Consider the following 25,644-nt stretch of genomic DNA (forward strand, 5'->3'; position numbering starts at 1 on the left):
TTGTAGATTTTTTGATGATGGCCATTCTGACTGGTGTGAGGTGATACCTCATTGTAGTTTTGATTTGCCTTTTTCTAATGGTTAGTGATGTTGAGCATTCTTTCATGTGTTTGTTGGCAATCTGTATATCTTCTTTGGAGAAATGTCTGTTTAGGTCTTCTGCCCATTTTTGGATTGGGTTGTTTGTTTTTTTGATACTGAGCTGCATGAGCTGCTTGTAAATTTTGGAGATTGATCCTTTGTCAGTTGCTTCATTTGCAAATATTATCTCCCATTCTGAGGGTTGTCTTTTCGTCTTGTTTATGGCTTCCTTTGGTGTGCAAAAGTTTTTAAGTTTCATTAGGTCCCATTTGTTTATTTCTGTTTTTTATTTCCATTTCTCTAGGAGGTGGGTCAAAAAGGATCTTGCTGTGATTTATGTCATAGAGTGTTCTGCCTATGTTTTCCTCTAAGAGTTTTATAGTGTCTGGCCTCTAAGGCCATTTTTACAAAATATACAAACCACTAGACGAAAATGAAGGCAACAGAAAAATTCAACTTTTCATAACCAAAAAATTAGCACAACCTTAAAGTAGTTTAAAAAAGAATGTTGTAAAAGATATACTGCAGATCTGCATTCTATTACCCAAGCTAGGTCAATTCATAATTCTAAATCTTTCTACAGTATGAGATTAAAAATCATTTTTAGTGTATATATAAATTTTGCATTTTATCACATGGGTATGTTTCTTCAACACTATCTTTTGAAAATAGGCCATTTAAAGAGACCACCATTTTTATTCTAAAAGTTTCATTCAACTTTACTTTGGGTTGCATACATGTGAAATGTGTTCTTAATGTCTAAAAATCACAATGGATAGCAGCAAAGGACTTGGGGGGAGGCACAGATTAAGGAGAATTTGATAATTTACATTGTGATTATTTTGCATACAATGGAAGACAATTCACACTTCTCAAACCTCAAGACTTTCCTTTTTAAAGAACCAAAAATAAACTCAAGACACGTTGGCAATACTGCCCCACCCCTAAACAAATTGATTACTCTTTTCACCTAAATCTTTAACAGTTATTGCAGCAAAAGATTTTGATAGTAATGAAAGTTTGTAAATTATATTTCAGTCTCTTTTTCTGGAACCCAAAGTGCATGATGCAGGGTTCTCCTAATCTTTCAGTAGTGCTTCTCCTGTCAATAATTCTTCATTTTGTTTGGCAAAGGCAGTTTTTGAAATAAGTCTATTCTGATATACTGACATATAACAAAATAGCACCTGCAGGAATCGTGATACTTGTTTGGTCAGTCTGACAGGGTAAATTGCATATCCAGGCAACCGAGACCTTGAATAACAAAAAGCTCCATTTTCAGAGTCCCTGGTTGAATGTTTAATTAGATCAGCAAATTGTCCATCCACATCTGGTTGTTCATAAAAGCAAAACCTAACATTTGAGTGCTCAATTCTAGTGTGAAGTGTTTACCATGGAAGCGAAAGCTGGAGCTTAAAAGATAACAGTCATCAGAACTAGCCGGAGCAAGAAAAGAACCATCTGGCACATTTGCTAGATTTCCTTCTGTCTCCCAGCATGTGATTTGTCCCCAGCACTATCCTTATTTCACAAGTTTTCTCAGCTTCTCTGCAAAGCTTGTCACAACCATAAGACCACTACTTTCCACTGAGTCACAAACTCTTGGGCTTCCCTGGTGGTGCAGTGGCTGAGAATCTGCCTGCCAATGCAGGGGACATGGGTTTGAGCCCTGGTCCAGGAAGATCCCACATGCCATGGAGCAACTAAGCCCGTGTGCCACAACTACTGAGCCTGTGCTCTAGAGCTAGAGCCTGCGAGCCACAACTACTGACCCGTGAGCCACAACTGCTGAGGCTCGTGTGCTTAGAGCCGGTGCTCCACAACAAGAGAAGCCACCGCAATGAGAAGCCCGTGCACCACAACAAAGAGTAGCCCCCACTCGCCACAACTAGAGAAAGCCTGCACGCAGCAATGAAGACCCAATGCAGCCAAAAATAAATCAATTTTAAAAATGAATAAATTAAAGAAAAGAAAGAAACTCTTGCAACCACAGGAGCAGAGTCAGGATCAAAATTCAAATGATAGCACGTATACTTTCAGACGCATGGACATCTGTGCTGGTAAGTCCACCGACGTAACTTTGGATTTGATTTTTCTGCGTTGGAGGTGGCAATGGTGAGTGTGGAGGGACATCATCATGACTCACTCTTGGGCTTTGCAGTGTGACACCTGAGGTGCCAATGAACAAGCCATACACAGACTTGTCCACAAAGATCTCTGGGGCAATGACTAGGTCCTCGTTTTTATTTTTGGAGAAAGAGTTCTCTCCCGCTTGAGAAGGAACTGCAGAAATTTCCATGGGAAAACTGTCCAGACAATAGGCGATCCTTCCAAAGCATACATCCCCCTCATTTCTAGGCACAGAATACCAAACGCAGTCTTGACGGGTAAGTCCAATAACTACAGGCACGTGTTCATTGTGGTGAAGACGCAAATCTCCATTCTGAGATTCTGAACTCTTTTTTAAAAAAAATCTATTTATTTATTTATTTATGGCTGTGTTGGGTCTTCGTTTCTGTGCGAGGGCTTTCTCTAGTTGTGGCAAGTGGGGGCCACTCTTCATCACGGTGCGCGGGCCTCTCACTATCGCGGCCTCTCTTGTTGCGGAGCACAGGCTCCAGACGCGCAGGCTCAGTAATTGTGGCTCACGGGCCTAGTTGCTCCGCGGCATGTGGGATCTTCCCAGACCAGGGCTCGAACCCGTGTGCCCTGCATTGGCAGGCAGATTCTCAACCACTGCGCCACCAGGGAAGCCCCTGAACTCTTTAATGAATTATTTTGTTCTCGGCACACAGTTTCAGGCTGAAGACTGTGAAAATCTTTTCAGACATCCTTCCGTGTTGGATTTGGATTGGAAGAAAGAAACAGGGCTTTGAATCTCACTTCCTCCATTTTGATACACCGCTCCTCAGAGTTTGTAGGTCAAGAGACTAAGGGGTAGGACTATAGTGATGATTGACGAGGAAAGTGGACCTTATTGGTCTTTTGAGCTCTCGCATCTTTAAAGACTATTGGTGCTGAGGAGAGGAAAACGTATCCTCATCTGGCAGAGCTCCCAGAGGGTGTGCTCCCCTTGCTTTTCTGCTTTTGTTCTGCAGAAAGCCGCCTTTTTAATGTACCCATTAGGCTTTCAGTCTTTGATCTATTTTGTTCTACCTTTTTCATCTTCCCTGTTGATATCACAGCTGGCCATGTCTTTACCATAGCAGCTACCAAATAAGGAATCATTTTTTCCAAACTCACTGGCTAGTGATGGTTGCTGTGCTACCATGAAATCAGTTTCTTTACTTTTATTCGAGCTCAAAGATTTCCGGAAGGTTTTAAAACGAATTTTCTTCGTTATGAATGGTTAGCTACTCCGGGGGGTGGGGGTCGATCTCTCTCTGGAATATTATCCCCAAACATCTGGAGAGCCTGCGGCGCTACATCTATGTATTTTTCCAGCTTCATTGAACCTTTGGAGCCATTTTCCAGCGGCAACTGCGCGGCGGCGGCGGCGGCGGCGGCGGCCAGAGCGTGTCTCCGGCTCCCTCGCCGAGCGCTGGCGCGACTGCTCTGAAGTGTGCGTTGTTTCAAGCCGCTAAATTGGTGGGCAATTTGCGAGACAGTAACAGAAAACGAATACACCATTAGCGGTATTATTACGGTGTCAAAGTTTGGGATTGCGGTGGAAGAAGCGCCTGGTTTATTTTAGGTGATTCTGAATTTAGAATTGCTGCCCATAAAAGGGAGAAAAACAAACAGAAATCAGTGTGAAAGAGAACACACAAAAGCACCCCCATCAATGCCCAGGTCAGGCCTTCTTGGTCACCCTCCTCCAGCCTGAAGTGACTGTTCCCTCCTCAGATATTTATAGACAGTGATGTATTTTATCACCTTAATAATACTCTTCTGTTTTATGCTCTAGTGGCTTTTTGTGTCTACGTAACTGGGCTTCAATATCCTTGAGGGCAAAGATCTTGTCTTGCTGATTTTTGTGTCTCCCACAGTGCCTTGCACTCTAGTAAATGTTACTTGATTGGCCAAAGAAGATGCGTTTATCTGATAAGTCCTTCCAACTAAACCCTCCAGGTGCTACTGCTGGAAGGTACCTGGAGGGGGTTCTTGAGACTCCAACAGGAGTTTTTCCTTATTGAATCACTGTGAGCCCCACCACCCAGCTTTCCACAGCAGCGTCCTTTGACTCCTCTCAGGATAAGGAAACTTAGACCACAAGTATGGATGGGCCAAATAGCCTGCCTGGCTGGGAACATAATCTGGCATTTAACAAGAAGAAGAGTTTTACTTAATTAGCTAGCACCCACTAATCAGTAAGGCCTAAACATCTGCCAGTGGAATCTGAGAAGTCCGTTCTAAAAGTTGAAAAGCTGATTTTATTCACCACAGATGGAGCACTTCTGCCGGGGTTGGGGGGGGGGAGCGGAGAGAAAAAGGTTTTACCAGTTAAATCAAATTAAGAGAAGAGGTTGGTGCCCAATTTCCAGGAGAGTTTGTGTAGTGAACTTTGTCTTTTTCACTGCATCTGACTCGTAATTATGGATGTGATAGAAGAAATGATCAATATTACAAATTTCCTCTGTGCCCATATCCATAATTAACAGTATGTGAACTGTCTCAAAGAAATTGAAGCAAAATTTGAGGACTTAAGGGTGTGTGTGTGTGTAGTCAGTTGGCTAGGTAGTAGAAACATTTTGAAGAAATTCACCGACTTGTTTTCTTAGATCAAGGACTTTTTTATTTCTTTTAGAAAAAAGAAGGCTCCGAGAGACACAACTTGTTGTCTCCATTGGTTTATAATTTCTTGCTGATGTGGCAAGCTACCTTAAATCCTTCCTGGAACAAGAGATGAGATATAAATTAATACCAATGTGACAAAATGTCTGAACAGTGGACTTGAAACTGCAGGAGGATCATAAAGTACTGATTTGTTCAATAAGTGGAGGCAACTTAGCTTCAATCTCGACGTGTGGTTTAGGTAGATGGCAAATTAATCCACTTATCATTGTTGAGCTGCCTTGAGTTAAATGATATCACCGATTGTAACGTTCTGCAGAGCTACGTGGTGGAAATGAAGTCACAACTCAGAAGGGTCATGGATTTTGACGAATATGAATCGTCTTTAACATTTTTATGGCTGCTGCCTTTGGAGTGCAAACTCTCAGCATGTCCCCGAGTTATGAAGCATTTGCCATAATACTGTGGGCAAAACTATCCTGAACACCAAAAGGATTTGGAAATTTCGGGCCATATGGCCCAAATCTGAGATGCTTGGGTTCACTTGGTCCTGTGAAACTCTCAATCTTTTTCATCAAAGTGCTTAAATCAATGGCTGGAATCAGAATTAAGATGTGTTCTAATTGGAACCCTCTCCACCATCGTTTTGAATCCCGGCCTTTGAAATATAACCATTTAAATTTACTTGCTCAGAATTGATTCATCAACCTTGTAACTATCCTTTTTTGTACAAATAAAGTTGATGAAACTTTTGTAGATGCCTTTGGCATTTCTATTAAAATCTACGTTCTTGGCTAGGTAGTAGACTATATACTTTACCACTCTGGCAAAAATGTAGCCATCATGTGTATGTTTCTTTTTCACCTTCCGCTTCGCTAGTAGAAAACTTGGACGGTCCTGCCCCAGACAGTGCCCTAGCCGCGAGTTGGGTTGACAGGGTTGCTCGCATGCGCTCTCGACACAAATCGTGTTTGTCGCAATGGGCCCTGTGCGGAAGGCTACATAGGAAAGAGTGACTTTGATTATAGTCATTTTGACGTAAGTGGTTACCGCGCTACTTCCGCGCTGGTACTTGATTGTAACAGAAAGTAGTTCCGGTCCGTGTTGTCTCGGCCGAGGAGCCGTCGCCGCCATTTCAAGACCGTGAGAGATAGATAGCCGACCAGAGTTCCTAAGGTTCAGTGTATGTAACTGTTGCCGCCGCTTAAGCCTGCCAAAGCAGTGGTACGGCTGCTGCCCTTGTATTTGCTACCTCTAGAAACATTCTTGCCAGTAGTGGCGGCAGCGGGACTCGATTACCCCCTTTTCGCACTCCCTCCAGAAGCTCCAGATGGCGTCTTCCGTGGGCAACGTGGCCGACAGCACAGGTACCGGTGTCTCTTCTACCTTGGCAGACGCCCCCTTGGGGTCTCGCGCCGTCCTCTGCCTCTCATCACTCCCTTCCCTCTAGCCATCCCCATTACATCAGTGGCATCGCTGAGCTTTTCGTCGTCTACCGACATCCGATCGGGGTTTCTGCTGTCGTCCGTTCCTTAAACATTTCCTTTCGCTTGCTTGTTTTTTGCTTCCTTTCTTGCTTTGTAATCCTATGCATTTTCTAGCCTTCTACTCTCTCGGGACGCTTCTTCCACACGTGCGCACTTAGGATGTCTCGGAATGGAGTGCATTGGAACCCCTGCCCTTCTCGCTGCCTTTCACTTGCCTTCGCCGCCGTATTCTCTCCTAATTCAGCTCACCGCCCCCTCCTCTTCCCCCTCCACGTCCCCCTCCACCCTGCTCCCCTTAGCCCGATTTGGTGGTCCTCTGTCAATCGAGGGCGGGGGTGCCGTTCCGAGGTAATCGTATCCTCACTTTGTATCACCCCAAGGACGAGCACAAGCTCCTGGGTGTGCTTCGAGTAACCTCGACAAGAGAGGATTTGGAAGCAGCACCCCGCCGGGCAGCGCCTTTCTGCTGTGTCTTCGGTTGAGTGGCCCCGGTTTCGATTGGAAATTTCCAGGGGTTCCTTTTGCCATCGCTCAATTCCAGCCGCTGCCCCCAGCCTGGATTTCCCACCCAGTCCTCCTCCCTCCCCTCCCGCATGGAGCCACACCCTTTCCTTCGCGAGGTTGCCAGCCCTGCGGTCCACTTCCTACCCTTGGGGAGAAACCACCCTGGTGTTGGGGCTTTGGCGTTGACCATCCTGCCCGCCAGTTTCTCGCTTTGTGTTACTTTCTCCCTGTATTCCTCCGCCGCCGCCTCTGGGTCTTCCATCCCCATTCTTTAGCCCGGTATCTCTTTATTCATAGGGGGTGTATTTTTTTTAAGTTTTCATCCCTGCTTGAAGAGTTTGTAAAGCAACTGGAGTGTAGCTGCACAAGTACAAGGCGGTTGCCCTTTTAGACAATTAGTCGAGAGTATTTGGTACTAAAAATAAGGAAACAACCAAATTATAGGAGTGTCCTTCAGCTGCCTTTCCATATTGAGGCTATTTGGGGCGGGAGGGAGGGGGGGATTGGGCTGCGGTTCTAAGGTTTCCCACGAGGTTATTTTTTTGTTGATTTCTCAGTTGAGATGTGTCAAGGATTTTATTGTTTTTGAACATTGCGCACTAAGAAGTGAATCTTCAATTGTCTTATCCATGATTGTAGGTAGTGGGATTAGTTATTAGTCAGTGTTCCCCTCCCTCTCAGGGATTTTTAAAGATTTAAGATTCTGTCCTAGATTCTCCTGTACTAGTTTGCCCTTTTCTACGTGTTATTTTATTTGAGGAAGTTGTCATTTCGAGCGTTAAAATAGCAGGCGGCCTTGAAAAGTTAATAATGTCTTAAAATAAGGAGCTAGGAAGTTCTAGAGGCTTGTCTAAAATGTGATTTTCTAGTTTTTCTCAGAGATATAACCGCCCCCAGAGTTGGATGCAGGTCTCTCTGCTCTTATGTTAGTGGTCAGCTAGCTGTGCATTCTGTTAGGAAATTTACTTTGCGTTCCTGTGAATACAGTTCACTCACCAGCTCTAATGATTGGGGGTCTAGGCTCAAATTTGAGCTTGTCACTCTGACCTTGGTAGAATTTAAGTAATGTGTACAATGTTTCTTTCCCACGCTATCTAAAGTGGTGTGGTCAAATTCCCAGTAATGTATTATTAAGTAGGTATCTACAATTGATACTTAGGTAGCTTGTTGTTGTTTTCCCTCTCTGGGCTTTAGATGTATACCCTTTATCTTTATATATCTGAACGAAGTCACTTACACACAGCAAAGTGCTTTCATTTGTTATTCTGTTGTGCTTTATCGAATGGTTTTATATTTTAGTGTTTTCCCATTCTTTTAAAAAATCATTGCAGTTGTAGGTAACTGCTTGGTTTACACAGGGTTGTTTGCAGTGTCTTAATCCTTTAGTCAGTATCCGAGGTCTTTGGAAAATGCTAGTGTTAAACCAGCGTGGGTGGGATTTAGCTAATTTGGTCTCAGTGTGAGTTTGGGATGGTAGAGGAGCAATGTAATCTTGGGTCTTTATTTAAAATGTTTGATGATCCCTTTAAATATTTTGGCTCTTGACAGATGAATTCATCTTGTTTATCAGCTGTTTTAAAAATAGCACCTTGACTTTTAGTTTTTTTTCCCCTGTGCTTGTTTCTAGTGTTGCCCTTAAAGTAATTAAAAAATTAAGTTGTGAAATATACAAAAGCAACAATATAATTGAGTTCACTACGTATCTGGTGCCCCCAACCCAGGTTAAGAGAGAGATTGTTACCAGTACTCCACCCCCCACAGATCCAACCTAGAACATGGGACAAAGTATTAAGTTTCCCAGTAGGTTATTCTGACATTATTAAATCTATGTGACCTTGCAAATCACATGTTTTATATTTTGTTTTTCTGTGTTAACTAAGGTATGAGGAATAATGTTTCGTGACTCTTTAGATGCTACTTCTGATTTGTAACTTAAAAATACGAAGTATTTTTTGTCATTATGTAATCTCCTTTGGAAGTAAATATTTCTGTCTGGTCTGGGAAAGAAAGTTAATGGGCGAATTCTAAAAATGCTAATTCTGCACTTGATATTAACTTGGGGGTATCAGTAACGTGCAGAACACTCTAGTGCTTTACATAGTTTCAAGCATTTTCATCTTTAAGTTTAATATACCATATTTTTACATTTTTTTGTTTGCATTTCTAACTTTTTGTTTTCCCCTCCCCTTCCCTCAAATGTTTTGATGATTCTCCAGAACCAACGAAACGTATGCTTTCCTTCCAAGGGTTAGCAGAGTTGGCACATCGAGAATATCAGGCAGGAGATTTTGAGGCAGCTGAGAGACACTGCATGCAGCTCTGGAGACAAGAGCCAGACAATACTGGTGTACTTTTATTACTTTCATCTATACACTTCCAGTGTCGAAGGCTGGACAGGTAGGAGATGTGGGGGTGATGCTGGTGATTGCTGCCTCTGGGTGCTAAGCTTGAAAAATGATACTTAAATATTTGAACTTGAAATTTTTCCAGTACTGGGTTTCACCTGGAGCCACCAACGCACATCTGCTCTCTTGCCCACTTGTGACATGCCCAGCTGCCAGTTTTACCTCCCTCCTTTTGTGGTGGTGGTTATATTATCAGTATGACTAGGGACCTTTTCTAGTTCTTTCCACCTACGTCTGCTGCTTTTTTAAAACTCTATTCAGGTAATTATTCTTAGTATACATCTGAGCATCCACTCTTACCTTTGTAAGATGTGTCAGCTTGAGGGACAGAAATGCTCAGAGATGAAGGTGTATATGCTGTGGTAGGAGGTGCATATGTGGTTCAAGTTGCAGATGCCATCAAGTCATTATGATGTGCTACTTTTAGCTAATCAGTTGAATTAATCAAAAGGGAAGAATCTGTGTTCTTATCCTTTTAATAAATTGTCATTTTGGCTTATTTAGATATTTAAAGGTGTGCGTCATTGAATCTTTTCAAGAAATGGAAAATGAGACTCACGCACATAGCATTTTTATTCTTGATCTTAACGATCATGGTTTACAATGAGGCAGTTTGGTAATGAGACTCTAGTTAAGAATTTTATCTCGTAAGAAAAAAGAGTGTTCCAATTTGAAATCTGGAATTCCTCCACTTCTGAAAAACTTTGATTTCCAAAATTTTTCCTACTATGTGCTAGTTAAAAGATAATGTATTATTATATAATGAGCAATACACAGGATCTTCAGAAACTGTTTGAGTTGCATATGGGCCATACCTTCTTTCTGTAACATGCATACTCATGCATGAATACTTTTCCCCTTTTCCAGATCTGCCCACTTTAGTACTCTGGCAATTAAACAGAACCCTCTTCTGGCAGAAGCCTATTCGAATTTGGGGAATGTGTACAAGGAAAGAGGGCAGTTGCAGGAAGCAATTGAGCATTACCGGCATGCATTGCGTCTCAAACCAGATTTCATCGATGGTTATATTAACCTGGCAGCCGCTTTGGTAGCAGCAGGCGACATGGAAGGGGCAGTACAAGCTTACGTCTCTGCTCTTCAGTACAATCCTGTGAGTATAATTTTAATGGTTATTATTTTCCCTTCACAAAAGCCCTGAAGGAAACAGTTTGATACTTATAGGTTTTTGCATGGAAAAAAGTCAAGAGTTTGGAAATGTTTTGTCTACTTAAAATGGTGAAATTGCTTTGACTCAGGTCTGTGTTATGTTTTAAAAAAAATTATTTTATCTAGCAAGTTATTTGAGAGCATAAAAATTATCCTTATTGCAAGAAACTCTACGTCTATCTTTATAATGCCCGTAAAAGTACAGAACACATGACATTGTTTCTTTGGGCTCTTTTGATTAAATTTGGGTAACTTCTGCTATAACATGTTTGCAACAGTTAATTGATTTTCAAGGAATAATGGAAGAAGGGCCTTAATCTGTAATATAGAATAGTTAAGATGTCAGTATATGGATCCGTGACATGAAAACTAGGCTGCAAATTTTTTCCCTCAATATCCTATTCTCTTTTCTTTCTACATAATTAGAAGTGGTAGAATAGAGGTGATAGTATGCACACCAGGCTTTTGATTAGTTCTAAAAATTTTTTTGTCTAAATTGCAGATGTTTTCCGGGGAACAAGTGAGGCCCAGTTGGCAGACATTAAGTTCACAATGTGTTAAGGTTTCTGAAAGGTACACAGAAAAAGTAAGGCTTGCCCTTAGAACTTTTGATGTAGTTAGGGAAATAAGATAGACATAACAGGAAAGTGATAAAGAGGGAGATTATAGGAATCCAGAAAACATTTAAGAATATGTTTCTGAGCTACGTCATCAACATTTAGCTTTGCACCAACCCTTGAAGTGGTTAATAATTAACTATTATAGCTACCATTTATTGAAAGTCTACTATGTGCTCAGACATTGTGCCATTCAGACGTTGGTCTTTATTAATGCTCACAATGATCCTTCAAAGTAGATGGTATCTGTTCCAATTTTACCACTTAAAAACAGACTCGGGGGTTATGTTAACTTTCTTGGGATCAAACAGCTAGTAATGGTGAAGTGGATATTAAAAGCTGAGTCTGAATATCTTGAAAGCAAACATTGTAGAGAGAAGAAATAAAGGAAACCCTTTTTATCTGGGTACCCAGAGGGCATCCACCCCTCAAGGCAGCCCTTGAGCACAGTTTGAAAACCATTCTGCTGTCCCTTAATCCTTATTTTACAGGTGGGAAACTGAAGCTTAATATAGTAGTTTATGCAAAGATCTGAAATCACTTTTTATCATATCTATGAACAGTTGTTTTTTCCGTTAATTTTGATTGTAAAATTTTAAATTTTATTTATTGCTTTTTGTATGGATACAGTGAAAAGTCTCCCAGCTACCCTTCTTGGAGGTAGCTGATGAAACTAATTTCTTATGTATCCTTTTGGAGATACTCAATGCATATATATGTAAATTTGAGTGACTTTTTTGTAATTTTTATTGCAGTACCATCTAGCTAGTTACAGAAAGTTTTAGGGAACCCTGTATGTGCTGCCACTGGGGCTTGCACCTTGTTCTTGCCAAGGCTCAGGGCTCACTTGTGTACCTAATTGTCACAGTAAATTCTTTCCCTTTATTAATTAAGGTTGGTTCCATCCTTCACTTGTTGATTGCGTATACATTCACTTGTGCCCTCTTACACAGCCGTGGGCCCAAACACCTTGGAACTCTGATCCCCTTTGCTCAGGTTTCCAGTTGCCTACATGTATCGCAGAGCAGTCATTGCTGCTGACAGTATACCAAACTGTAGGAGTATGATGAGAAGGGAAAGCTAAAGTGGGAGACAGAACCATGCTTTTCAATATCTAACCTGTTAACAGGAAGCTTATCATTGTGCCCTACCAAAGAAGTAAGATAATACTAAAATAAATCATGGGACTACCCCTTGAAGGCATTGAACAGCTGTGCATTCCCATCTGGTTCTGTTTCTTTTAGTGGAAGGTGCTGCTTTATTTCTGTCTTTACCAGTAAGAATGAAAAAGGGACTGTGCCTACTGCCTTGATTTCACCTAAATATACCGTAGTGATCATGTTTTAATTCATTTCAGGGTATCTAGTCTTAACTAGATTTAAGCTTACTGTCAAATGCCTGTGTCAATTCAGTACTGACAGAGAATCTTGAGTCTGTTCCTAGATTGTGCTCTTGTTGGCAGTGCATTGCTGGTCTGAATCACAGATGTAGTTGGCATTCTATGAAAAATAGTTAAAGAAACTCAGGTTATTTTGGTTTTGCAGTAGTGAAAAAGTAAAATGTTAAGGTGGTGGTCTTGGCAACCTGTTTTCAATAGTGTTTGTCTTTTTAAGTTAATGGTATGTCAGTTTAGAAGTTATTCTGTGACTTGATTATAGAAATTACTTTTAAGAAGTAGAGCTTTTTCATATTTTTACATTCTGAATTGGCTTCTGTAATATTGGGTGATTTAATAATTTCACTAAAATATTAGTCCATTGTATTTGAAGGTGCTGTTGCAGCTGGTAATCTTTCACATGGTAACTCACTAGAGTTGCCCATGCTTGGCAATCCCTTTTATGAATTATGTATAAAATGTTCTTTGTAAGATGGCTATAATACTGAGTTGCTCTAAGGAACTCTGTTTCTGAGTCTATAGGTTTTTGAACCATTGCTTCTGTTTTGATTGTGGATGCATAGCACTGAGGGCTACTGGCATCCTGACCATCACGTGTTACTGTCATGTTATTTGTTACTGTTGCGAGTCTCAGTCATACAGCTAAACTGTAGAAAGCCTTATACAGTCATCCCTAGGTATCCGTGGGGGATTGGTTCTAGGACCCCCCACGGATACCAAAATCTGTGGGTGCTCAAGCCCCTTATAAACAGTGGTGTAGTACAGTTGGCCCTCAAGAGTCCACAGTTTCTGCATCTGCAGATGCAGAGGGTCAACTGTATTTCTGTCCCTCTCTGCTCTGCTTTTTGTAAGTTTGCTGTGCAAATGTCACATTTAAATACTTGAGTGCTTATTGTGTGTACAGTGCTTTGTTAGGAATTGGGGAGATGTGTTGCGGGGGGAGTTGTGGATTATAATATGAGACAGGACCTGACCCATAAAGGAAAAAAGGTGTAAGCTCCTCAGATGATTATTCTTAGGGAGTATTAATCAGAAGATTTTCTCGAGTGGATGCTTATAACCTAAGCATTCTGTAGGAAGGTAAATAGCAAGTAGACTTCCTTGGCTGAAGTGGTGAGTCAAGTAGTAACAAGAAGTGAGTGTAGTAGAGGAGAGTCAATTGGAAGATTGAGAAAGAATAGAGGCTGAGGAGTTTGAATTTAATTTGAGAGGCAATTGAGAACTACTGTAGGCTTTAATCAACCTGATTTTATTTCGTGTGTATATAGATGTTGTGGGTGGGGGTGGGGGGGCTCTAGGAGGAAAGGTGGGAAATAAATGCTATCTCAGGAAGGGTTGTTATACAGCAGATTCTTACTCATTTCCGTCTCCTTACCTTTATTCATAGTATTTTCCCTTGTCTGCAATGTCCTCCTCCTTTGTCTGTTAAAACCGTACTCATCCTTTAAGGCCTGGCTTAAAATTTCTTCTTTGAGTTCATTTCTTTACCACTATGTGGCTGTTTAATAGGTATGTGTTTTGTCTTTCCACATAGATTGTAAGCCCTTTGAAGATAAGGATTCTATTAATTTATTTCCCTACAGTTCCAGGCATATTGTTGAATTGAATAAAGGTTTGCATAGAAGATATTAACCTAGGAATGGACACAATGGGCTGGGTTTGAGAATTGTGATTCTCTTAGCAGATATTGTTTCAATGTGACTAATGAAGCGGAACTGATGTCTTAGGTTTTGAACTTTGGGGAGAATAGTGGTATCCTTGAATTTTCTGGAAGTTAGTTATTCATGCATGAAGGTTTAGATTTCCAATGGGAGAATTGGATTTCACTATTATATTTAATATGATATGTTTTACCTTTTTCTAAAACTGCCTTATTGATTATTTTATAGTGATCTTGAAGATAATCTATTTTTAACTGTGGGCATTGTGTTAACTTGATTTAGTATGCTGTAATGGGTCTAGATGATATAACTAAATATAGGTACATACACTGTCAGTACTTGGATGGCATGCATCCAAGAGTTTATAGAAACTAGAGGGTAAAATTATGCAACAGTTGGCTAAGATGTATAGCCCATTAGGGTCATTGTTGGAGAATTATTGCAAGACTTCTGATTATTATGGCTCAGAAAAGAAATAGGAATTGGTAAAAGTCCAAAGATGTATAACCACGATAATGAGATATAGTAGAAGGAATTTGAACAGATTGGATTGTTCAGTCATGGTCTGCCAAAACATAACGGTAGCTCTTAAAGTTTAGGGGGAAAAAATCATACAAAGTAGATAGCAAGATTATAGAATTCATTACTTCTGAGAGTATAAATAGGGTTGAAAAATACTTAGACTCATTAGAGGATGCTAAGTCTGTAATAAGATTAATGATACCTATGAGGATTAGTATTAGCCTTTTGTGCTTGAGGTCACGGGAGACCACCATTTTCTCCCAAAACACTAGTCATTGCTCCATGGACAGACAGATCAGGTAGCTCATGGAACTGACTCAGTATGGCCAACCATAAGGGTGTTCTGTGGCAGCCTATTCTTTGCTGGCTGACTTTTTGTTCACTTGGTGGATGATAATATACAATCACAAAAGCTGTTTATCAGTAAAATTATCACCTGATTGTGGAAACCATAATACAGTTGCACATAGAGTAGTATATATGATGATACTTTGGCACAGTTGACAAAATTTCACTTTCTAGGACTTAGTGTCAGGCTCTTCCACACGTGGAACAGTTTGGAATGATAAGCTTACTCCTTATTGCCATTGTCTTTGCTTGTTGACTGACAAGGCAAACCAAGGACAAATAAAAATTTAAGCTCACTGTTCTGATGTGTCTTTCATACTGATGAAGGGACTGGTGAGTCAGATGACTAGCAACACAATTGTGCTGCTAATAAAAAGCCGAGTCGACTGCTTTTCATTATTCGCCCACTCAACTCTAATGGCAGTTAATACTAATGAGTAATCTAGTGCCAGGTGCCAGGATTAAAGCTTTGGTTGGATGGTAATCCTTTTGTCTAATAGTGAAATGAAGTCAAGTTTTCTACATACTCTGACAGCCTAAGGGTAGGTTTGCCAATAACTAATCGCAGCTAAATCCTTTTTTCCACTATGGAAAATTTTTGACCCTCAGTGTAGTAGTGGTTCATCATAACCTTGAACAAAATAGTTGAACAAACATTTGATGCTTTTTTTTTTTTTAACGTGACTAACATTTGGGGAGAGGAGAAGCTATAGCAAGGCCCATAGTCTTCTATCTGAAACTGGTGGGATCAAATGCGTCTTAAAATTCAGAGTTTTTAGGATTTTAGAAAGATGATAATACCATATATGACTCCCAGGTGTGTCTGGAGCAGCACCTTCTAGTAAAACACATTTATATTTCTGCAGCAAAAGGTATGCATATTCACATTAAGTGTGATCAATAAATTCTGTAAATAACTTCATGCCAGTTCAAGTCAGATTTAATCATCAAATGAGTTTTTTTTTTTTAAATTTATTTATTTATTTATTTATTTTTGGCTGTGTTGGGTCTTCGGTTCGTGCGAGGGCTTTCTCCAGTTGCGGCAAGCGGGGGCCACTCTTCATCGCGGTGCGGGGACCGCTCTTCATCGCGGTGCGCGGGCCTTTCTCTATCGCGGCCCCTCCCGTCGCGGGGCACAGGCTCCAGACGCGCAGGCTCAGCAATTGTGGCTCACGGGCCCAGCTGCTCCGTGGCATGTGGGATCTTCCCAGACCAGGGCTCGAACCCGTGTCCCCTGCATTAGCAGGCAGATTCTCAACCACTGCGCCACCAGGGAAGCCCATCAAATGAGTTTTTAAAATTTTTTGGAATTTGGAATTGAGGATGAGGGGATTGTGTTCCTGTTCTTAAATTTGTCAAGCAGTATCTCTAGTTGACAATAAAATGATGGAGCTAGATACGTAAAAGTAATTTCAAGATATCTTTGGTTGACAAAGCAGAGTATAATTAATGACAGAGTATCTCTGGGTTTCTAGGATTTGTACTGTGTTCGCAGTGACCTGGGGAACCTGCTCAAAGCCCTGGGTCGCTTGGAAGAAGCCAAGGTAGGTGTTTGATAGAACACATTTAAACATCAGTGTTATGGATACTTGTACTTTTTGCCAAGTCTTCAACTCTTCATTGAGCTATCTTCACAAAACAGTCCTATGAAACTGAGGAAAACTGACGGCATGAATCGCCTCAGACTAGAGCAGGGCCAGGATTTGGCATATCTGTTCTAAATCTGGGGGTAAATCAAGAACCTGAACATTTTGGAGCCTTTCTGCTGAGCTAGATCATCTTTATAACAATGGGCTCCATCATGATCTTATGTGGGAATAAATAACATTCCTTCAAATCTGAGGCTTGCCTGCTGGTGACAAGCAGAGCGCCTGTGATTTGGCTCAAGACTCCTATATGATGCAGGTGCCATTGAAAATGCTGCTCTTCTAAGTCCTTTGTGGCTTGTAAGTGGAGAAGAATTTCATCCAAATGTTACCCTGTAATACTGGCATTTAAAGTTCTTATTTAACCTTCCTCCCTTCATCTTCCTCACCCTTTTTACAGTGGAAGAAAGGCTGTTAAATGATTGCAAATTAATAATTGGAACATCCTGCCCCTTCTTGTCCTCACTCCCTTCCCCAAGTTCCTGTTTCCTCTTTTCCAATCCTAGTTGTCTACCTTCTTTTCTTCCTTACTTCCTTCTTTTATTCCTCCCCATCCCACCTCCTTTAAAAAAAAAAGTCAGAAGGACAAAGCTGGTTTGTTTGGGAAATGGACTGATCGAAAGAAAACTTGCCCAAGTGGAAAGGTGGCTTTTAGCATTCTGTGTTTCCAAATAATGAATTTGAACACCAGGTTGGGTTATTAAAGCTTTTGGTATAATTTTAAATTAAATTTATAAATGAAATTGTCTTGTTACAAGCCACCTTACGCAACCGCGCTGCAGGGGTGAGGAGTGGGGAGAAACCAGAATGCTTCTGAAACTCCCACCTGTTGCTCTGAGCCCCACGCGCATGCTAATACGTGGAGTGTATGCGCAGCGTAGCTGTCTGTTTGACTGCTTCATCCAGGGAGGGAGAAGGCTTTTCAGCACCATCTGATGTTAAAAGGCACTAGTTTTAAGTGCATAGCTCATAAATTCTGCTGACACTTTGGATTAACCTTATGTAGGTTTCCAGCTAATGAATTGTAATTGATTTCAATCTTAGCTGATAAATCTAATTGGTAATTTATAGAACAAATATTTGATAAGCGTCTATTAATTGTCACCCCACCAAGCGGACAGCTAACATGAATTGCACTTCACTGCAGCTTTAGAGATCGGTTTAGGCTGAGACATTGCGCCTGCCTTAGGTTGCTGACTTCTTTATTTCAGAGCTCTGGAGACACCTAGTTTGAAAAATGTTATTCTGTTTTTGTGAGAACTTAGTGAACAAGAAAATACTCTTGAGTGAAATGCAATGTATTTCTTTTGTAATCAGTGCATTTGAAAATTCAAGCCAGCATATTCCTAGTAGATGGAAGCAAAATTAAGTTGTCTTTGTAGAAAATGAAGAGCCTTTCTTCCAGCAAAAATCCCTGCTGTATGCAATAGCCCTGATTAACCCTCTCCCTTCTGCATGTTTCCCATATTACAGACTTGAGACTGTCCTCATTCCCATATGTAATAGACATCCAAAGAATTTCAATTGCTTTGTTGAACTTTTACTAATGATCTTGTTTTTATTTTCTCTCTTGTTTTTGGTTTTTCACCATTGATATTGTATTTAGAAGGTTTCAGGTGGGTGAAACCTCCTATTCCATGCGTAAGGTGCCTCGCTGAAGGGAGCTCGAGGCCTGGATCTAGGGCAGACACACACCTCCTCCTCTTCCAGCAAGGAACGCACCGAAAAGTCACATGATGAGAAATATGGTAACGGGTTTGTAACTGCCACAGCAAAACAATTTGCCTCCATGCCTGAATCTTCTGTCTTGTGGCTTCAGAAACAGCTTAAAATAATTTTATTTACAAGCAAGTTATGTAAGAGAATGTTTTATACTATAGCCACAATTCTGTCAAAGATAAGTAAAAGTTAATTGATATTAAAAATTATTAGAGATAATTTACTAGTAAAAGCTTCTAACTCTTCTTGTTGTTCATTTTTTCCTTTTTTCTTCTTTGTTTGGATTGCAGCATTCTGCTCTTCTGATGATGCGCTGTGACCCTGCAGTAGCGCAAAGGCTGCGCAGCGTTAATGCGCAATGCGTGCGAATGAGCCCCTGTGAACGGTTGACTAGATGAGTAATCTGATTGACTGGCTCCCTCAGTCCTATTTTGTAGCCTTTTTGGATAAAATTGGGTTTTAACATACCTTGAGTCCAACTAATCTCATTAAACAAATATTCTCTATGGGCCTGTCTAGTAGATTAATGGATCTGGTTGGCCGTTTGCTGCGTCTAGGGGTGTTCTATGTAGCGCAGCAGTTCGCAGCGATTGCGCAGTGCGATGCTGTTAGGTTGCGCAAGCGATGTTTGCGCTCGCATTACAGGGACCTCAACCTAGGTGCAGTCCTGTCATATGAGGTTTCAGCTTCAGTCCCCCTTGGGAGATGGGCATTGTGAGGATGTGACTTACAGCCTGGCCTTATGATATCTGGCTTGTCAGAAAAGCATTTTCCTCCTCAGTAGCATAGTTTTGATGTTAGTGAGGAACATTATTGTTTATTTAGAGCAGCATTTCCCAAAATGTGTTTTATAGGTATTCTCATAAAATGTCCAATGAAAGAAGAGTTCCATGGTCAACTAAGTTCAGGGAACCGTGTATATACTATTAAAGGCTTAGGGAAGTCCTGTAGTCAAGAAACCTGTTTTCTGTTTTCCTAATTTATTTGATCGTGAAATCCTTTTTTCCAGTGATAACTATTAACACATCGTAGAACAGACTTTGGGAAACTTGGGTGGGGGAGGGGGGGAGGAACTTAGCCTTAAGTGGTGCCTTCCAGATACCACTTGAAAACGTAGCAAGAGCCCTTAGGTGTTCAGATAAGAGAAGTCCAGCATAGAGTCTTAAGGCAACTGACTTTACGGTTAAGTTCCAGTGTAAGGGTTGGTCATTGGTTGGCAGAACTGAACATGGTGGTTTGCACCTGGGTTCTGGTGGCGCAGGCGCAGGAGCAGCCAGCTGTGGCAGCGCATTAGTTTTGGCGCAAGCGAGCCTATGCTGCAGGGTCACTTTTGGCTGGTCAGAGAAGGAATAATGATATCACCTTCTTCCCCCCTCCCCCAATCTTTTTTTTTTCCCTTTATAAATTTTCCCCCTTCCCTTTACCTCCTTCCCCTCCCATCTTCTTTCATTAACCCCTCCTAAGGCATGTTATTTGAAAGCAATTGAGACGCAACCGAACTTTGCAGTAGCTTGGAGTAATCTTGGCTGTGTTTTCAATGCACAAGGGGAGATTTGGCTTGCAATTCATCACTTTGAAAAGGTTAGTCGTTAAATTAATAATTGGTATTTTTGAAGTGCTTATGTATGCAGGGTGTTTCTACTAGAACTAAATAATAGGCCTTTACTTAATTAGTCACATAATATCTTTGTTTCTCTGACAGTATTGCAGCATTTGCTGGATGGTACATGGCAGTTTCCAGTTTAGCATTGAAAATGTACTTTAGTAATTAAAAATTCTTTTTTTAAACGGGCAGCTTTACTGTAAAGAAGCAGTGTTTCTTGGTGAAAAGACTGATTCCAGATCTGGGGCAGGAAATGTACAAAAATAATCTGGAGTGCTTTGTTGTGCCAGAAAGCAAGGAAGTTTTGATATATTTATGTCAAAAGGACTCAGGAGGCAACTGGAAGAGGCTCCTACTGGCTAAAGATGGGAGTTGAGCATCAATGGGAATAATAACTGAAATATATTGAAACTTATCAAATACATTTAAGTTCATGAGTATAATTATACTAAGAAGAAGTTCATGGGTCATCTTTGGAAGATAAGGAGCAACTCATTTTGAGAACTGGTTAAACAATTGTCCTCTCTCTCCTGTATGAACTGGACATCAGGGTAACCCAGTAGTTGATGGGGGAAGTTTCTCTAAGTGTTCCAGCTAATAAATGAAGTAGGAATGATAGAATCAGAGTATCACCAATAATAAATTTAGGCATTTATCAGTGGCAAAAAAAAGAGACAAAACCACATTTTGTACCTTGTGACAGAAGTAAATACTTCCACCAGTGAAGTAGCCTTGCAAAAAGAGAAAAGAACCCAAATCTGATTACGCTTGTAGTTCTACCAATTCACAGGAAATACATGGGACAGGGAAATATAATAAGCATGTTAAAGGACACCATAGGGGTGCAGTCAGCAAATTCAAACTATGGGAAGCTGTATAGGACAGTGATCTGATTTCTTCAACAAATTACAGGAATAAAAGTGGAGATTTAAATTAAACTTTTAATTTAAAAGATTTAAAGAAACTCACAAAGACATGTTAATTGTATGGGTCTTATTTGGATCCTCAATCAAAGTTAACCAGAAATTGGACCACTGAATGGATATTTGATATTAAGGAATTGCTGTCACTTTTTTAGGGGTGATACTGGTATTGTGGTTATGTTAGAAGGAAAAAGTATTCCTGTATTGTCCCTAAAATATATTTTGAAATATTTTCGAATGAACTGATATGTCTGGGATTAGCTTCAGAATGATCTGGGAAGAGGGTGAGTTAGGTTGGAATATAGATTAAATAAAATTGAATATGATTTTTTAATTGTTGAAGCTGGGTAATGGAGACTTGAGGGTTTGTTATATTCCTCTGCTTTTGTATATATTCGAAATTTTCCATAATAAAAAGTTAAATTTTGGGGGTGGACATCTATTACTATAGACAATCTAAGTAAGTTAAGTGCAGCAGAGTTGCCATCTAAGTGAAGAGGAATGTTCTTAATGAATCTTAAATACATTCACAGTTACTCATTACCTTTACCTTTTCAGTATTTCAGTTCAGGTTTCCATTCATTACACTATAGTAGTACCTACTCTCTTGCTCTGTGGTTCTCCTTGGTTGCACATGAGGAGCTTGTAAAAGATATGGATATCCTGGCCCCGTTTTCAGAGGGTCTGATTTAACTGGCCTGTGATGGAACCCAGGCTCCATTTAGGAGGTGAATTCTAATATACTGCCAGGGTTGAGAATTACTGCTGTAGATATATCTGGTCATATTTTAAGACAGCTTCAGAACTATTTGAATGAACCATTTAATGGTTAGTATCCCCTTGAAGTAATGTATCTTACTGAGTATACAGCTCTAATTACATATCTTACTAAGGTCTGAGTATACAGTTGTAGTTACTGAGGTATGTATTTCCTTTTTCAGTTAGAGCTTGCTGCTTCTTCCTGCCATTATTTTCTAGAAGAGCTAGGCTGATTAATTGAGAATAAAATGGGGCCAACCATGAGAAGTGTTCAGCTCAATAAAATTGGAGCAGACCCAATTTAAAATTTTTCCCTTCAGGACACATTTTGCTCTTATATTACATGGGAAGTTATTTTGATAACATTGAGATTTGTGAATAATGAGTGGGTACTAAAATAATTGGGTTTTAAAAATGAAAGAAATAAGATTTAATTATACTAGAAAATGTAATTGGAGGTCTAAAATTACCTCAGACTAAAAAATTGTAATTGGGAAGTTAATCTGAAATTCTAACTTGCTCTAAGTAACTGTCTTGCAATTTTTAGGCTGTCACCCTTGACCCCAATTTTCTGGATGCTTATATCAATTTAGGAAATGTCTTGAAAGAGGCACGGATTTTTGACAGGTGAGGGAATGTTCTATTTGGAGTTTTTGTTGTATCAACACTTGAGAGTTTAGACTGAAATTATCACAGTGGGTCATTGAAATACACTTTCCTTTTCTACTATGTTGCTTTCCCCTGCTCAGGTCTGCTGTATTACCTTTTATTATAGGTTTATTGTTGCCTGACTTCATTGTTGGCTTTTCACAAAGCCATTATCCTTTCGCTAGGAGTTTAGTTGAAATTTCCTTTATTGTAAAACTATTGAAATGGTTATCTTTTAGACTAAATTATTCCTTCTATCTGATTCAGAAAGCTAAGTAAATCCTGACTTTTAACTTTTTGTTGCTGTTGTCAAAGGAAAGTCTGTTTCTTATGGGGGTATAGAAAATTTTTCAGTGTAAAAATACATTTTATAAAGGTGCAATTTTGATTTTTGAGGTTAAGTGTAGTATGGCATGAATTAATTGTAACTAGTTATAATTGATATACTTTGATATAGTATAGAATGAAATAATTGTAACAAAGCATCCATTAAAAGTTAGTTGCGTTGTGTGTGTGTGTGTTTCTGTTTATAGAGCTGTGGCAGCTTACCTTCGTGCCCTAAGCTTGAGTCCAAATCATGCAGTGGTACATGGCAACCTGGCTTGTGTATACTATGAGCAAGGCCTGATAGATCTGGCAATAGACACCTACAGGCGAGCTATTGAATTGCAACCACATTTCCCTGATGCTTATTGCAACCTAGCCAACGCTCTCAAAGAGAAGGGCAGTGTAAGGATTTTTATTCAGTCTCTTTCTTTGTTACCTGATGGGATTAAAAAAAAGTCATTTTTGTACATATTGTCATTAAATATTGAGGTGGTAAATTGTTTAATTTCGGAGTTGTAGATGAGAGGAAGAATAGCAAAAATACCTGTTTTCTGGAATATTACCAGCCATTAGGCTTAACTAAGCAATTGTTAGAATAATATCAGTGGTGGCTCTGTGATTCCTCTATATAGGTTTTTGAATAGTTTGTTTTGTTTTTTAGGTTGCCGAAGCAGAAGATTGTTACAATACAGCTCTCCGGCTGTGTCCCACCCATGCAGACTCTCTGAATAACCTAGCCAATATCAAACGAGAACAGGGAAACATTGAAGAGGCAGTTCGCTTGTATCGTAAAGCATTAGAAGTATGTTGAGGGTGGTGTGGCTGGGTATTTTGTCTGTGTGATAGTAGAGGGAAGGCAATTAAGTTTGCCATGTCATCCACCTCTTTTTTAAAAATAGATAGTGGGTGAATCATTCGTTGAACCAGTAATTGAGTACCTAAGGTATGAGTGAGGTCCTGTGTGACATTCAAGAAAATCCTTAACATTGAGTTTGTTATTTTATGGGTAGATAAGATCGGCACAAAAAATTTAAACAGTAAGCTAGAGTTCAAGAAGAGTTACCAGTAAATATATAATTTCAGTACCTGATGGCTGTAATGTTGGTTGGTAGGTGTGGTAGGAGTTTTGAAGAGAGAGATGCTAGAGTTACCAGCATAAACTAAGATGAGGAGAGGTCTACCTCATGTTTTGAAACACGGAGAGGTATAAAATAAAGGAAGAGGTAGAATTTGAACTACTTGGCTTTGAAGAATGAGTAGACTTGGAGAAGGTGGAGAGAAGTGTAGGGATATAAAGGTGCTTGAGCAAAGTTCTTGTTGTGGTAAGTTATTACTGCTGTTTTAGCAGTTATTTCTTTTTTAAACCTCGGTTATCATCTTGAATCTTTATAGGTCTTCCCAGAGTTTGCTGCTGCCCATTCAAATTTAGCAAGTGTATTGCAGCAGCAGGGAAAACTGCAGGAAGCTCTGATGCATTATAAGGAGGCTATTCGGTAAGAGACTCACAGCCTTATTTTTTTCTTCTAAGTTTTTAAAGGTTTGGCATTTGGCACATTTGGTATGTGGGACTTTTAATAATAGCAGACTAAATTAATATTACAGGGGGTTAAAGGTTTTTGTACTAGAGAAATAAAATCTTTGTCCTCTCCTTTAGAATCAGTCCTACCTTTGCTGATGCCTACTCTAATATGGGAAACACTCTAAAGGAGATGCAGGATGTTCAGGGAGCCTTGCAGTGTTATACTCGTGCCATTCAGATTAACCCTGCATTTGCGGATGCCCACAGCAATCTGGCTTCCATTCACAAGGTACTATTTTTTATATATATTTTATTACAATATATGCATCTTAGCACCTAATGTTTTTAATTTTAGGAAAAATTTTAACCATCCCACTTTATTTATTTCCAGGATTCAGGGAATATTCCAGAAGCAATTGCTTCTTATCGCACTGCTCTGAAGCTTAAACCTGATTTTCCTGACGCTTATTGTAATCTGGCTCATTGCCTGCAGGTAAAGAATAACGGGCCAGTAATTGGCTTTCAGGGTTGTAATCACTTTTTAGTTGTTATGTGCCATATTAATCCAAGCTTGGCTGGAGACAGTGTTTTTTATTGGGTTATCTGACATTACTTTAGGCCAAAGACACATAAGATGTTAAGTCTTGGAGTAAGGTTTTCTGGATAATAACTTCTTTTTGCCTCCTCTAGATTGTCTGTGATTGGACAGACTATGATGAACGAATGAAGAAGTTGGTCAGCATTGTGGCTGACCAGTTAGAGAAGAATAGGTTGCCTTCTGTGCATCCTCATCATAGTATGCTATATCCTCTTTCTCATGGCTTCAGGAAGGCTATTGCTGAGAGGCATGGGAACCTCTGCCTGGATAAGGTGCGAGTCTTTCGTTTTAATCTTTTCGTTGTAAAGTAAAGCACAGATACAGAAAACTACATGAATCAAATTTATGGCTTAATGAGTTATCATACAGTGTTTACCACCCAAGTTGAGAAATGAAGCTTCGTGAGCCAGCCCAGAAGCCCCCCTCCCATTGTGTCCTGTCTTGATCATAACCCCTTCCATTCTATAAGGTGGAATCCTTAACTGAAATACTTAACAGTAGGCTGATGGTGTTTTCCTTTAATTTTGAAACCATAGTTTTTTTTTTTTTTTTTTTTAATTTTTATTTATTTATTCATTTATTTATTTTTAATTTATGGCTATGTTGGGTCTTCGTTTCTGTGTGAGGGCTTTCTCTAGTTGTGGCAAGTGGGAGCCACTCTTCATCGCTGTGCGCGGGCCTCTTACTATCGTGGCCTCTCTTGTTGCGGAGCACAGGCTCCAGACACGCAGGCTCAGTAATTGTGGCTCACGGGCCCAGCTGCTCCGCGGCATGTGGGATCTTCCCAGACCAGGGCTCGAACCCGTGTCCCCTGCATTAGCAGGCAGATTCTCAACCACTGCGCCACCAGGGAAGTCCTGAAACCATAGTTTTTAATAAAGTGTTTGGTATTTTCTACTCACCTTTGAGAACTAGAGCAGTACTTGATCAAAGGTGGGAATTTTCTCAGCAGAATAGAGCAGAGTGCTAGGTGTAATTCT

The 25,644-nt window shown here is 40.1% G+C and overlaps 1 protein-coding gene and 1 pseudogene across 7 annotated transcripts in view; one reads left to right on the top strand and one right to left on the bottom strand.

Annotated features, from left to right (window-relative positions):
* Positions 1 to 1,168: 1,168 nt before the first annotated feature.
* Positions 1,169 to 5,949, bottom strand: LOC102998356 (suppressor of cytokine signaling 6-like; annotated as a pseudogene).
* Positions 5,922 to 25,644, top strand: part of OGT (O-linked N-acetylglucosamine (GlcNAc) transferase) — a 38,260-nt gene continuing 18,537 nt past the window's right edge. For 6 of the 7 annotated variants that reach the window (XR_009006609.1, XR_009006610.1, XM_007183626.3 and 3 more), the window contains exons 1-12: positions 5,922 to 6,182; positions 9,023 to 9,203; positions 10,079 to 10,322; positions 16,398 to 16,466; positions 19,752 to 19,868; positions 22,120 to 22,199; positions 22,754 to 22,949; positions 23,209 to 23,349; positions 23,940 to 24,040; positions 24,202 to 24,355; positions 24,458 to 24,559; positions 24,757 to 24,936. Coding sequence is in view for 5 of the 7 variants with exons in the window: in XM_007183626.3 (XP_007183688.2) it covers positions 6,146 to 6,182; positions 9,023 to 9,203; positions 10,079 to 10,322; positions 16,398 to 16,466; positions 19,752 to 19,868; positions 22,120 to 22,199; positions 22,754 to 22,949; positions 23,209 to 23,349; positions 23,940 to 24,040; positions 24,202 to 24,355; positions 24,458 to 24,559; positions 24,757 to 24,936 (1,602 nt within the window). In the remaining 2 variants the exon portion in view is untranslated. The remainder of the gene's footprint in view (positions 6,183 to 9,022; positions 9,204 to 10,078; positions 10,323 to 16,397; positions 16,467 to 19,751; positions 19,869 to 22,119; positions 22,200 to 22,753; positions 22,950 to 23,208; positions 23,350 to 23,939; positions 24,041 to 24,201; positions 24,356 to 24,457; positions 24,560 to 24,756; positions 24,937 to 25,644) is intronic. The other variant, XM_007183627.3, reaches the window with a different exon arrangement.

This window comes from Balaenoptera acutorostrata, chromosome X (assembly GCF_949987535.1).
Source record: "Balaenoptera acutorostrata chromosome X, mBalAcu1.1, whole genome shotgun sequence".
Classification (NCBI taxonomy): domain Eukaryota; kingdom Metazoa; phylum Chordata; class Mammalia; order Artiodactyla; family Balaenopteridae; genus Balaenoptera; species Balaenoptera acutorostrata.